General features: G+C 40.7%; 1 protein-coding gene across 6 annotated transcripts in view; it reads right to left on the bottom strand.

The window, feature by feature from the left end:
* The window catches only part of cep112 (centrosomal protein 112), a 669,222-nt gene that overhangs the window by 304,523 nt on the left and 349,109 nt on the right, over positions 1-15,590 (bottom strand). For all 6 annotated transcript variants that reach the window (XM_068058509.1, XM_068058505.1, XM_068058504.1 and 3 more), the window contains 2 exons: positions 14,522-14,581; positions 8,606-8,685 (listed from right to left, as the gene is read on the bottom strand). In XM_068058509.1, the coding sequence (XP_067914610.1) occupies positions 8,606-8,685; positions 14,522-14,581 (140 nt within the window). The remainder of the gene's footprint in view (positions 1-8,605; positions 8,686-14,521; positions 14,582-15,590) is intronic.

Below are 15,590 nucleotides of genomic sequence, written 5' to 3'. Positions count from 1 at the left end.
GAGGTGGTGCCATGGAGAATGCACCAGTTTATGGCGACTGACAGTTAACTGCCAAGCTTTGTTTGAAATTTAAACCAGGCAGCTTGACTCTGATTGGTCAAGGCATTGCCCCGAGGAATGAACCAGCGAATGGCTGTCACTTATTTTGTTTTGTTGAAACAGGCGCAATTTGTGTACATGTTCTTTTTGTCTGCAAAGAACAGGGTCCCGTGTGTTAATATATGTAGCTTCCAGTACGCATAAATATGTCATACTGCGAGCCCGACAGACAATCTTAAATAGGTTAATACACAAGGCCCTGTTCTTTGCAGACAGAAAGAACATGTACACACATTGTGCCGGTTTCAGCCAAACAAAATAAGTGACAACCATTCGCTGGTTCATTCCTCAGGGCAATGCCTTGACCAGAGTCAAGCTGCCTGGTTTAAATTTCAAACAAAGCTTGGCAGTTAATTGTCAGTCACCATAATCTGGTGCATTCTCCATGGCAATGCCTCTACTAATGAGAGTCCACTTGCCAACCAATCAGCACTCACTTCTCATACAGTACAAATTTGTTGCTTTCCCTTATATTGGTATTCTTGCAAACTGTCCTGATGAATGCAAGATGAAAAGCTTTGACAAAAGGTCTCTATTTTCAGCAATACTCAAGTTAAATTTGCTTGGTCCTGGCCAGGTTCTGAAGGCCTCTGTCAATCTTATTCAAAATGGAGAGATTAGCTGAAGCCTTCGAAGAGATATAGTCAGCTAGAGGGGTTTCGTAGTCGATGAGAAAAGGAATATCATTCAGTTCGCAATTTAGTGCAGCATTCACAAATAATTATAGGTGGCTGCAAATAGGGACAAAAATATCAGTAGCCTTTACAAAGGTGATCATATTTTTATTGTATATTTCAGCTTTAGCTGACCAAAAATGCCCAGTGGCTGGCATAACAAATGTTGAAATGGGAACGGAGTCAGTGCCCAAGCAAAGGACAGTGCAAGACTGGATCCCCTTATACCGTTAGACAGAGTATTAAGCAAGAAATAATTGGAGCTTTTAATAAAGGCAATGTAATAATCGTGGGGGGAATTTAATCTTCATATAGACTGGACAAATCAAATTGGCAAAGGTAGCCTGGAAGATGAGTTTGAAGAATGCTTTTCAACAGTTTCCTGGAATATGTGGTGGAACCAACTAGGGTAAAGCTAACTTAGATCTAGTATTGTGCAATGAGGCAGGCTTAATTAGTAATCTCATAGTAACAGATCCTCTGGGAAAAAGTGATAATACAACTGAATTCAACATTAAGTTTGAAAGCGACATACTCTAACCCCAAACAAATATTTTAAATTTAAACAAAGCATGAGGGGGAGAGGTATGGCAGTAAATAAACAAACAATGGTAAACATGTCAAAATGTTCAACAAATATACATTCCATTAAAAACCAAAAACTCAGCAAGAAAGATCCATCCATGGTTTATGAGGGAAGTTAAGGATAGTATTAGATATAAAGAGGAGGCTTATAATGTTGCAAAGAATAATAGTAAGCCTGAGAATTGGGAGTGTTTTAGAAACCAGCAAAGGGTTATCAAAAAGTTGATAAAAAAGGGAAAAAAGAACTTGCAAGTAAACAAGCTAGGAATATAATAACAGATTGTTAGAGCTTTTACAAGTACGCAATTTAGTGCAGCATTCCCTTAGAGGCAGAGACACGAGAAACAACCATGCGAAATGAGGAAATGGCAGACATTGAAAAAATATTTCGTGTCTGTCCTCACAGTAGAAGACACAAATTACATACCAGAAATAGAGGGTAGCCTAGAGACTAACAAGAGTGAGGAACTTTAAGTAATTAATATCAGCAGAGAAAAAATATTGCAAAAACTTAAGGGACTGAAAGCCGACAAATCTCCATGACCTGATGGCCTGTATCCAAGGGTTCTACAAGATGTAGCTGCAGAAATAGTGGATGTATTTGTTATGATTTTCCAAAATTCCCTAGATTCTAGAACGATCCCAACATATTTGAAGTTAGCAAATCTAACACCACTATTCAAGAAAGGAGGGAGAGAGAAAACAGGGAACTAGACCAGTTAGCCTGACATAGGGAAAACGTTGGAATCTATTATTAAGGAAGTCTTAACAATGCACTTAGAAAATTATAGTATGATCAGACAAAGTCAACATGGTTTTAGGAAAGGGTAATAGTGTTTGACAAATTTTTTTGAGCATGTAACTAGTAGGATAGATAAAGGGGAACCAGTAGATGTGGAATACTTGGATTTCCAAAATGTCTTGGATAAGGTGCCACACAAAAGCTTAATTTTCAAGATAAAGGTTCATGGAGTTGGGAGTAATATATTAGCATGGATAGAAGAGTGGTTAACGGACAGGATGCAGAGAGTAGGGATAAATGGGGCATTTTCAAGTTGGCAGGCTGTAACTAGTGGAGTACCGCAAGGATCAGTACTGGGGCCTCAGCTATCAATATATATTATTAACTTAGACAAAGTGAAAGAGTAATGTATCTAAATTTGCTGACGGTACAAAGTTAGGTGGGAATGTAAGCTGTGAAGAGGACACAAAAGAGGCTGCAAAGAGATATAGACAGGTTAAGTGCATGGGAAACAAGGTGGCAGATGGAGTGTTATGTGGGGAAGTGTGAGGTTATTCACTTTGTTAAGGAGAGAAAAACAGAATTTTTTAAAAAGGCATGAAACTTTTAAATAATGATGCTCAGAGAGATTTGGGTGTACTTGTACAAGGAACAGAGAAAGTTAGCATGCAGGTACAGAAAGCAATTAGGTAAGCAAATGGAGTATTGGCTTTTATTGCAAGGGGATTGGAGTACAAGACTAAAGAACAATTGCTACAATTGTATAGGGCTTTGGTGAGACCACACCTCGAGTACTGTGTGCAGTTTTGGTTTTTAAGGATGAATATACTTACCTTGGAGGCAGTACAGCGAAGGTTCACTAGATCGGTTCTTGTGATGAGAGGGCCGTCATATGATGAGAAGCTGAGTAAATTGGACCTATACTGTTTGGAGTTTAGAAGAATGAAACATTGAAACACACAAGCTTCTGAAGGGGCTTGACAGGGTAGACACTGAGACTTTGTTTCTCCTGGCTGGGGAATCTAGAACATGTGGGCATAACTTGAGGATAAGGGGTCAATAATTTAGGACTGAGATGAGCAGAAATTTCTTCACTCAGAAATGCTCCATTGTTGAGTATATTGAAGAGAGATCAATAGATGTTTGATCTCTCAGGGAATTAACGGATATGGGGAGCAGAAAGAAAGTGGAGTTGAGATAGATGATCAGACTTGATAGTGCTAAATGGCAGAGCAGGCTCGAGGGGCCAAATGGTCTATTCCTGCTGCAATTTCTTATGTTCTTATGATGGCTCATGGTAGGTTCAGAAGAAGGTGATAGCAAGGTGAACTACAGTGACTGGCAAGCTAAGTCCCTCCCCTCAAAAGACTGCAACACACCTGGAGGTAGTGAAGGAACAGGACTTGAGAACACAGCTGACTGTTACTGCCACTGGCCATGTCAGATACATGGTGCAATGTCTGCTGACCCAGAGCCTTTATTGCCAATTCTGCATCATCTTTGACAGCTAGGTATGCGTCTGCTATGACTTTGATGGGAGGTTGCTGACAGATGGGTGCAGTCTTCCTCTAGCACACATGGACCTACATGCTATTCCCTCATTGTTCCTCCCTTTCTTATTCAAAAAATTAACAGGTGAAGGAGGATTCCCACTCAAAGCCATTTCCCCCAATGTGGTTAGTGTATCAAAAAGATGACAGTGCCAGATCACTTGGCACTAGGTTTCCTAATCAACCCTGTGGAAGCATGAGCAAAACAAAAAAAATGGTTTGGAAATAACCTCAAAATCATCTTACAAATCTTACTCCTGGACCCTTCAAATACATTTCCATAATCTGTACTTGCATGGCTCTGAATGCTGAATGGTGTACGAGTTGGAGGGGAACTTGCAGGTGATGGTGTTCCCATGTGTCTACTCTTGTCCTTCTAGGTGGTAGAGGTTGAAGTTTGGAAGTTGCTAATGTAGGAGCCTTGGTGAGTTGCTGCAGTGCATCTTGTAGATGGTACACACTGCTGCCATTATGCGCCAGTGATGGAGGCAAGTCAGAGTCATTTACGGCACAGAAGGAGGCCATTCGGCCCATGCTGGCTCACCACGAAACTATGCAGTCAGTCCCGCACCCTGGCTTGATCCCTGGAGCCCTGTATGTCTATTTCTCTCAAGTGGCCATCCAACCTCTTCTTGAAGTCATTGCTGTCTCCACTTCCACCACCCTTGTGGGCAGCGTGTTCCAGGTCATTACCACTTGCTGCGAGAAAAAATGCTTCCTCATATTCCCCCTACATCTTTTGCCCAAAACTTTCAATTTGGGTCCTTTTTACATACTCCACCTGACCCAATACTACATTACGTAATGCAGTTACTACTCTAAGTCATTATGATTTCATGTTGCACATTCAGTAACATTCGATTTAAAATTTACAATTCAAAGAGATTGAGGACAATGAAGTGATCTTGACTTCAACACTACTCCCTCTCAAGTCATCTTAAATATGTCAGTAAATTAACCAGTGAAGGGTGCTAATCAAGTGTGCTGCTTTGTCCTGGATGGCATCGAGCTTCTTGAGTGTTGTTGGAGTTGTACTCATCCAGGCAAGTGGAGAGTATTCTATCACACTCCTGATTTGTGTCTTGTAGATGGTGGACAGGCTTTGCGGAGTCAGGAGGTGAGCCACTCGCCACAGAATTCCCATCCTCTGACCTGCTTTTGTAGCCACATGATATAATTGACTGGAAACTGCACCTCCTTCCAGCACTAGGGCAAAACCCAATTACAAGATTGGATGGGTGCTAAACAGGTGGAAACTTACTTGTAACTGATCAAAAAAATCCACATGGGAGGGTCTGTGGTTAAAATCCACCGCTGCCCCTTGATCTTTCCTTGTATCAATCAGGAGATCAACAATCCTCTCTACAATCAGTTCATTTTTGTCACTTTGTTCTCTATTGCATTCCAGGTATTTTTATATCAATGGCAGTCTCTTCAGCACTTAGCTGACCAAATTAAGATTCCCAGGGGTCTGACAACTCAGCTCTTTAGAAGTAAATTACAGCAGCTTTGTGGAAGCTGTACGACTATACTTGGTGTTAGGCACCTGTCATTCAGCATAACCATGGGTCAGATATCCTAGTATCTATAGACTCCTAGGGGAACAAGTTAAGCACCAGGATACCTGCGATTCCTGAATATTCAAAGTATCGAGAGCAAACACAGACCTGGTACCTGGGCAGCATTCTCCACCCTTTTTTAAAAAATTCCATCCTTGCTATGCTTTAGACAGTTGGTGGGAACCCAAATGAACACTTACAATTGCTGTATTAACACATCACAGAAATATCAACTGATCACCAACAATGGGAAACATGGACGTGCTGCTAATCTTCTTTCCCTGCATCATTCCAACATATCTGCTTTTCTAAAATGGGTGAATATATTAACACAGGGCTCCACAGGCGAGCACTGCTCTCAAAATTATTAGGAGAGGAAACAAAAACTAAATTATCTAAAAGCATACATCATTCCTAGTACTAAGAACCTTCTTTAATTGTCTAAATGACATCAGCCAATAAAAGTACATCTTTCAGTTCATGCTTAAAATAACTTTAAAAAAGGTCAATTAGAAACAAAATAACCTGGCTGCTACTTAAACATTTGAAGTTACCCTAAACACCTTTATTCTCCTGTAAATCAAAATATTTAGTATCTGACAAGTTACAAAGATACAGGATTTAGTGCTGCTGGATGTCATCCTATACCAACTGCTTTGCCTCTTTGTATAATTTAAAGAAAGGACACTGTTTGCTCCAAGATTCCAGTAGAGAAGATACTGCATTCCCATTAAGCTACAATGTCCTGAAGTTGTAATAACATTTTACTGACATGCATCTCAGAGCTGAAGAAATCAAGCTGATTAAAAAACAATTTTCTTTCAAATACCATCCAGTACAAAAGTATTTCAAGTTTCAGTAGGGGGAGGAGGAGGGGGTTGAATTTCAGGAAGGCATTGTTTGTTTAATCAGGCTGCTAACATTCACTCTCTGTCCTTGGGTTCCTGTCAATCTTAAACCCAGAACCCAGGGATGAAAAGCACTGATTAGCGATGTAAGCATGCACACCATGCAATATTAGAAAAGGATTAAGGGAGTTGTGTCCTCTGGTAGAAGTTGTTTGACCAATGTTGCCAGAGGTTAATTTAATAAACCAAGGCATATATTTGCTCATCACAATGGCACAGGAAAAACTATATTTAATAATAGCTGGGTTGTTAAGTTAAAGGTGTAAGGGCTGATCAAGAATGGTTTAAGTTCTGCAAGAAGAATAGCTCATTTCGACAACTGTCAACTGTGCCTGAGGTTAACCGGGCCCTAGGCCTCAACTGAAGTTACTCCAAGCCCAGTATCAGAAACCTCCCAAGAACAGCCTGGGAACAGATGTCCCTTCCTCCAATGGGCTGGGTTGATGTGTGGGGCCATTACTTAGCATGTGACCAAAGCAGCACAACTAATATTGGGAACTTAGTAGAGCTGATGAGTAAACCCGAAATCCACCACTCGCTGGGAATACGTATCAGTGCTCTAAGGTCTTGCTTCACAATGTGTGTGTCAGGGCTGTAGGTGACGCTCAATGGTGGCAGGGCTGATCTAGATGATTGGGCTTGTGACTGGCAAATGATGCACAGAAAGGGAACTGGATCAGCACCTTAAGGGGAAAAATTTGCATGCCTACAGGAAGAGGTGAGGGGAGTGGGACTAGTTAAACTGCTGTTGCAGAGAGCCAGCACAGGCTCAACAGGCCAAATGGCCTCCTCCTACAATTCTGGATCTCTAAATGTTCATGATCATTCTGTGAAATAAAACATTCCATTTTGTCCTTGTACAAGAATAGTTCCCAGTTGAAAGCAACTTAATTATCCAGAAAGGCTCAAAATGCTGGAACTCTACACTTTAGAGAAGTGTAGACTGAGGGGTGACGTATATAAAATGGTGAAGGAAATAGATTATTTATATGTCGACAGTTTGTTTCAACTAAAAAGGTTTGGGAGACTAAGAGTCACAATTTCAAGTTATGTAAAGGCAGAACTAGGTTAAATGTTGGGTGATTAATTTTTAGGAGGACATACGGAACAGGCTGCAAGATTGCGTGCTGAACTCATTGGTTGAATTCATTCCAGCATGAGCTGAATCTGTTTCTGGCTGGGGCAAAGGTCACCTTGTACAAAAAGGTAGGTACTGTAAAACTTCAAAGAAGACCAGAATGATCTCCTGGCCAGCTCTGATTGTCTAAGGCGGTGGCAGGGGGGTGGGGGTGGGGTGGAGCAGGTGGAGGATCTAAGGAGAGACACTCTCCAGATTGTTTCCCCCTCTAATAGCCCTGGATTTTTAATCTGGGAATTACTTTTGGGTGGTGTGGAGAGTGTATACATTGGGATGCACAGGGCATTGCAGTTGTGTGGGTCAGGTTGGATGGACTAGAAGGTCTTTTCTTGGCCATCATTGGTTGTATTTTAGTGTTAGTGCAAGCTTTTCTTTTTAAGTTATGGGACAGCTGTGGAACATGATGGTTTTACAGTGGAAGGAATGAAATCTCTTATATGCTTCTTGTTACAATGAAGGTAGCAATCCTATCTGTTTACAGCTCAAAAATCCTTACATTCTTGACTTCTGTTTTTTTTAAAAACTACTCAGTATATTCTAATATAGTTTCCAACGAGGAAAAGATTTCCTTCTTTCTAAGCAGCTACATTCTTCCTCATTAGGGCTATACCTAAATACTAGTGTGGATGCTACACTAAATAGAGTAAATTCTGGGAAAACTGGAGTTGGTGGTGCACAGAGATCCGAGGGCTAGTTGCACAATCCCACAGCACTAGAACTAAAAGCTGCAAATCTTTGAACGACATGAATGCTAGTCAGCTATAGTTAAGCAGATTTGTATTCTAGCTGTGACTTTTACCTGAATAATCACCTGCCCACAGTCTAATAGTCTCCTACCAGCTGTAGCTAAGAAAACAAGAACTCACTGAGGATTTTCCACAGCAAACAAAATATAAACAGGCAAGGGCCTTTCAGAATTGATCCTGAAATAGTGCTTGTGGAAAAAAAAGATTTGAATTCATAAATACTGTATCACATTCCTCACAGACATTGCTCAGTGCTTTGAATATAATGAACTATTTTGAGTGCAGTTAGTTACTGGGCATCTGTGGCAGCCATTACGCTCAGCAAGATAATACAAGTGATAAAAATGGTAGCAACGCCAATGACTGGAAGGGCTTCTCTCTTCTTCAATTATTACCATGAGATCTTTAACATCCACCAGAACTGGCATATGGCATCGCTTTAATACATTAATACATCCAATATTCAGTTCTGCATTTAAGTGTCAACCTAGAATAGGTGCCCAAATCTCTGGCATTGGGCTCAAAAGCCAGAAGATCTGCCAGCTGAGCCAAGCTGAAAGGTTAACAACTTTTAAAAAGCAAAGACAAAATAGGCCATCTTTACCGATAGGCTTCTTCCAACTTGCGAATTTGTTTCACTGCATCTGTTTTCTCCTGGTCTCTCTCAGCCTGCAAGGCATGAATCTAAAATAAAATAAAAATTAAACTATTAATTTGTTACATAAATTTTACAGCAAGAAGAAAATCAATTGTATATTATAATTTTCGAATACTTGATACCTAGCAAAAAACTTTTATTGCAGTAAATAAAGCAAATATTCTGTTAAGTCTAGTCAATAGTTTGGTGGATAAAATAAATCTCTGCTGGTAGATACACTGCTGAATCCTGGAGTCTTGGTATTTTGTGTGCTTGGGGGATACAATTCAATTGCACTGTGAGTAGAGGAACTGCAGCGGTTCAAGAAGGCAGCTCATCACCACCTTCTCAAGGGCAATTAGGGATAGGCAGCAAATGCTGGCCTTGCCAGTGATGCCCACATTCCATGAAACAAATAAAAAAAATTGGGCTCAAACCTGTTTCCACTCTTCCTGGCAGCGAGACACTGTTTCTGCATGTATCCCTTTGTCATAACATCATTTTTAGGGATAGGACTAGCAGGATGCCCGGATATCCCGAAAATTCCATTAGTTCTAGCTAACCAGTGCCCAGCAGGCATATTTCCCTCAATGGCTAGAAATGGGGCCCACTGTTAAGTATCCAAATGCAACCAATTCACTAGCTAGTGAGGGAGTAGTCACGAAGTAATTTCTCCAAATTTCAAGGCTAAGGTCAGACTGGCTTACATCTCCCCTCCCAGCAGCAATGTATTGCTGGAATTTGGGAAAATAGAAAAATGCTCCTTCTCTTACAATTTACACTGGTCACCTTATGTCAATCAATCTACCTGTTTACTGACTGGTTAGGTCATAATTAAACCTTTTGCTACTTTAGTGTAAAGATCATGGGAAGAAAGAGCTAGTGGAAAAAAGAAAGCAAAGGTTTTATTGACCAGTGGCCAGATTTCACATGCCCAGCAGGGAGCTTGGGTTGCAGAATTGGGGCACAATGATGTAACCCAGTCTCTGACCTACACACATACTGAAACTGTGGGATTGTGCAACTAGCCCTCAGATCTCTGTGCACCACCAACTCCAGTTTTCCCAGAATGTACTCTATTTAGTGTAGCATCCACACTAGTATATAACTTAGTTATAAATTCTGTTTTTCTCATGCTACCGAAAAAAATGGATCCAGCAGGTGGGAATCATAAAGGAAAGTTTCCAATGATAATTTGAGTTTGAAAAGCTCTGGTCAGGTCAAAATTAAAGTTCCTTTAAAACAGGAATACAGGTAGACACCATGGAATGGCAATATCTGGGTTTACGCCTAAAATCCTCCGTATTGTTGAGTTCCTGGTGTCAGTCATGCTCTTCTGGAAAGGCAACAGGCAGAGGGAGGAAGGAGAGAAACAACAGGCGGCACAGTGGCGCAGTGGTTAGCACCGCAGCCTCACAGCTCCAGGGACCCGGGTTCGATTCTGGGTACTGCCTGTGCGGAGTTTGCAAGTTCTCCCTGTGACAGCGTGGGTTTTCGCCGGGTGCTCCGGTTTCCTCCCACAGCCAAAGATTTGCAGGTGATAGGTAAATTGGCCGTTGTAAATTGCCCCTTTGTGTAGGTAGGTGGTAGGGAATATGGGATTACTGTAGGGTTAGTATAAGTGGGTGGTTGTTGGTCGGCACAGACTCGGTGGGCCGAAGAGCCTGTTTCAGTGCTGTATCTCTAAATAAAAAATAAATATCAATAAATAAAATAAAAACAGGTTGTATGCACTTCCCAAAATACTCTAAATTGCCTCCTAGCAGTTGGTTCAACAGTGGTATTGGGCATGGAGCAGGTCATTCACCTCTTGGGCCACAGTTGGTAGTTGGAGATCCAAGTGAATAACAAGGGGTGGAAATAATTCCCATTAAATAAATTAATTGTAAATTACTAGGTTTATATTTATTTCCTGCTGCACTGACAGCTTTAAAGGAAGCATTTAAAGTTTCAGTGCTTCTGTTATTACAAACTCTGCATCTACTACAATACTAATCAGTCGCTTGAATGCCTAGCTAACACAGCACTAATATTTTAAAAACCCAAATGATCAAGCCTTTCTTTCATCTCCCTTCCACTGAATCTTGTTTATTACATTAGTGAAAATTAGAGGCCCTCCCGTGCCTTGTGGTACTTTTAGCAAACAGCTTAGAGGAAACACTGGCCATCATTCCCCATTCCCTGGAAGCATAAAAAAGATCCTTGCAGCTGTTCTAATTGCTGGGCTCTAAAACTGTGCACCATTGCCAGTCTTTTACAGCTTTATTGGGACGGAAAGCAGCAGGTCATCAGCACAAAGCAGGTGTGTTGTGCACATACAGAATTTTTTAGCCTGCGCCATCCATGATTGGCGGCTTACAACAGTTAATGATAGCATCACATTTAGTTTCACTGCAACATTTTATTCAATATCACACATAAAACAGGTACTACATAATGACAGCATCCAAGACTAAATGGAACTGGGTATTTTAAGGTGTTGCAACACACAGGAAAAAAACACTTTTCTTGCTCCTGTTACTTTATAGTTGAAAGGATTCTGCTTCCAAAATAAATAGATGGTGATCATGTTCCATTTTTTAAAAACTCAAATACTCAGTGTCATTTCTGACACAAACATCATTCACAAGTGCTGCAATCAAACATTTCACTATGATTAATATTGTTGGGCAGTGCCTTTAGAAGCAAATTATGAAAGTTCTGGCAAATAATTTTTCACAGTGATGGTGTCCCAATAAAAATTCACCCCCCTGCGCAGTTGTTCTTGTATGATATATACCTTTGAACTTAATGAACTTTTCACCTATTTACAAAGAAAAAGTAAATTCACAGTACTCAACTGCACCAATGATAATGAAGCAGAAAATGAAAATTCCATTCCACTTTCTATACATATACACACCCACTACATTCATTCATTTCAACCCCTGCAGTGATCGGATTACCAAGATCAGGCATTAGTTCAGTACAGATTTAATATCCAAAGTCCAATAAATCCCCAAGATGCAAATCAGATCATCCATTATGAATTACAACTTTTTCTCAATGTGCATTTCTGTTCCTGTTGGAGTTACTAATGTTCATTTTATCCCTTTTAAGAAAAAACAGGGAACAAAAATTGAGAAGTAAATCAAGTGACCTGATGACAGGTTTACATTCATTTTAACGCATCTACAGTGCATATTTCCTGTCTACAACCTGAATTCCCATTCTTATCATTTTTGGTCACACTTTTATGTCAACCTTTACCATTTCCTACAATATAACAATGACTACACTTCAAAAGTACTTCTGTGGCTGTAAAGTGTTTTGAAATGTCCTGTGGTCAGGAAAATCTTTCTTTTTGTAAATTGTCATGTCAAAATTTCCTATTCAATTTTACTATGTCAACTGTGACAATTTAGTGTCAGCTCTGGCCAGCAGCGAAATGTGGTGAGCATCATGGGCAATTAACTTGTCCTTCACAAACATCTCAAAACATTTACATACAGTAAATGACTGAATTGCACTATTATTATTGCACTATTGCCCTCACGTCTTTCCTCAAGTGCCGTGCCCAGAACTGGACTCAATACTCCAGCTGAGGCCGAACTAGTGTCTTATACAAGTTCAACATAACTTCCTTGCTCTTGTACAATTGGACAAATATAGCTGCTGTTTTTGTACAGCAACATCCCACAAACAGCAATGAAATGAATGATTATTAATCTGTTTTGGTGATAAATGCTACAGTGTGGTACAGAGATTTTAACCACATGGTGGGCCTAAGCAAGATTGATGTCAGTTTTATCTTGTACCTAAGGCAGGATACCACACACTGATTCTTTTCATCGATTTTGTCCTCACCGATTTGTGTTTTTGGTATCCTTTGCTTTTGTTCTGTATTTTTTGATCTTTCCCCTTTAATTCTCATGTTAAATAAATTGGTCTTGCTCCATTCGTTACATTCAGATGGCTTTCCTTGCAAGAAAACTGACATTCAAGTGTGGTAATACTGAACATGTGTAATGTCATCTTCCAAATTATAGTGGTCTCATGGCTACAGTTACAAACTCTATAGCCTCATAGGCAGGCTCTCGGGAATATGTGTTATGATCTACTTTATTTCTGTTATGGTCTGATGCCTATGCTCCAAATTGGCCCAATGTTGCTGGTGGTCTCTCAGTGGATAATCCATTCTATTCCTGTGGTAATCAAAGTGATGACACTTCTAGTCAGTCCTGGCATCCACTTTTTCAACGATATAGAGATCATCATCTTCAATCACTATTTTTTTTTCTGTACTTTGGATTCAAACTGCTGTGAAAGCTGTCTATTGGAATTATCTCTGGTACTGCTACGAGGGGGCCTCTACAAGCCAGGTGCACCCTTAATGTAGGTTCAAATCTGAAATATTAATATATTTTACCAACTGAAGTCACAGAATCACAGAACTGTTACAGTGCGGAAGGAGGCCATTCGGCCCATCATGTCTGCACCGGCTTTCTGAAAAAGCAACGCCCTCAGTTCCATTCCTCTGCCTTCTCCCCGTAACCCTGCACATTCTTACTTTTCATATAACTGTCTAATTCCCTTTTGAATGCTTCAATTGAACCTGCCTCCGCCATATTCTCAGGGAATGCATTCCAAACCTTAACCACGCGCTGCGTGAAAAGGGTTTTCCTCATGCCACTTTTACCTCTCTTACCAAATACTTTAAATCTGTGCTCTCTCGTTCCCGATCCTTTCACGAGTGGGAACAGTTTCTCTCTATCTACTCTGTACAGACCCTCATGATTTTGAATATCTCTACCAGATCACCTCTCAGCCTTCTCTTCTCCAAGGAAAACAGTCCTAACTTCTCCAATCTATCTTCATAACTGAAATTCCTCATCCCTGGAACCATTCTTGTGAATCTTTTCTGTACTCTCTCCAAAGCCCTCACGTCTTTCCTCAAGTGCCGTGCCCAGAACTGGACTCAATACTCCAGCTGAGGCCGAACTAGTGTCTTATACAAGTTCAACATAACTTCCTTGCTCTTGTACTCTACGCCCCTATCAATAAAATCCAGGATACTGTATGCTTTATTAACTGCTCTCCCAACCTGTCCTGCCACCTTTAATGACTTATGCACATATCCACCTCGGTCCCTCTGCTCCTGCACCCCCTTTAGAATTGTACCCTTTATTCTATATTGTCTCTCCATGTTCTTCCTACTAAAATGAATCACCTCACATTTCTCTGCACTGAACTTCATCTGCCACCTGTCTGCCCATTCCACAAACTTTGCTATGTCCTTTTGAAGTTCTACACTATCCTCCTCACAGTTCACAATGCTTCCAAGCTTCGTATCATCACCAAGGTCTAGGTCATTAATATAGATCAAGAAAAGCAAGGGTCCCAACCCTGATCCCTGGGGAACTCCACTACAAACCTTCCTCCAGCCCAAAACACATCGATTAATCACAACTCTTTGTTTCACAATGCTGCACACAAGTTGCAATAGCAACCAATCTTGTTGCTTTTAGCAGGACCATTAAAACACAACAAATTAAATACCCATCAATTAAAATGCAAATAATTCACAGGAATTTAATTCTTTGTTAAATGTCATGCTCAAACTTCTCTGCTTACAATTCCTTAAAATCCTTCAGCGATGCAGTTAATCCAGTTATTGATACATTTTTAAAATTCTTTCATGGGATATGAGCACCACTGACAAGGCGAGCATTTGTTGTCCATCCCTAATTGCCCTCGAGAAGGTGGTGGAGAGTAGCCTACTTGAACCACTGCAGTCCATCTGACACATATACAACTTTTGAGGCCCTTTTTTAGTCCACATGTTGCTAATGGTACGAATTATATAATAACAGGCATCTTACTGCCTTGTAGTTTATTCATTACCTTCTTTTCACGAAGGTGCTCCAGGTGCAGCTTTTCTTGGTCAAACCTTCCTGCTTGATTCTGAAAAAAAATTACATCTTAAATAAGCATTCACTGATGTAAAAAATCATCAACTAATGATCTCAAATAACAATTAGGATTTACTGGATTCAGCTGTCAGCTATTAAACTAAATGAACTAAAATTTAATCAATAGTTTGTGCCTTTGTTTATTTAATTGAGGGTGAACTTTTCATTTCATTTCCTACGCCCACCTTTCTACCTTGGTTTCACTGGATCACATGCTAGCTGCAGGAGGGAGGGCAGGCAGGTGACCTGCTCCTAATCCTTCTTCACTGTGCCATAAACCTACCTTCATTAGGAGCACAACAGCAGGAGGATTCTTCATCTGATTTTCCTTCCCTGCACGTGGGGCAGAGTCTAGCCTCTTGTTGGCGACTCTAAAGGAAGTCAACAACAACTTTCATTTACATAGCACCTTGAACATAGAAGAGAAGGCAAAGGATATGGAAGGAGTCTACTTGCACACTAAGTCAGATGACAAGCTCTACAATCCATCACGTCCCAATCAGAAAACTCCTCTACACTGATGATGCTGTCCGAGTAGCTCACACCAAAACTCAGATACAAAGACTCACCGACTGTCTCTCCCGTGCCTGTAACTTGTTCTCCTTGACTATAGGCATCAAGAAAACCGTAGTCATGGGACATGGTGTTGCATCTCCACCCCGATCACACTAAGTAACATCCCAATGGAAGTGGTTATCAAATTCTGCTACCTTAAGTCCACGGTGATAGACAATCTGTCCCTTGATGCAGAGCTTGATACACGCATGGGGAAAGCAGCTACCTTTGGCTGACTTGCGAAACGCGCAAGGAATAACACCAAGCTGACTCTTAGGACTAAGCTCATAGCTTATAAGGGCCTGTGTTCTCAGCACCTTGCTGTATGGTTGGAAACATGGGTGACTTACAGCTACAAGGAAAAGAAGCTCAATAATTTCCATCTTCACTGTCTGCAGTGCATTGTGGGTATATTGTAGCAGGCCAAAATCACAAATGCGGCAATC

Source organism: Heterodontus francisci, chromosome 26 (assembly GCF_036365525.1).
Source record: "Heterodontus francisci isolate sHetFra1 chromosome 26, sHetFra1.hap1, whole genome shotgun sequence".
Classification (NCBI taxonomy): domain Eukaryota; kingdom Metazoa; phylum Chordata; class Chondrichthyes; order Heterodontiformes; family Heterodontidae; genus Heterodontus; species Heterodontus francisci.
Note: the sequence above shows the minus strand (reverse complement) of the source record. Positions and strands in the feature narration are given on the sequence as shown.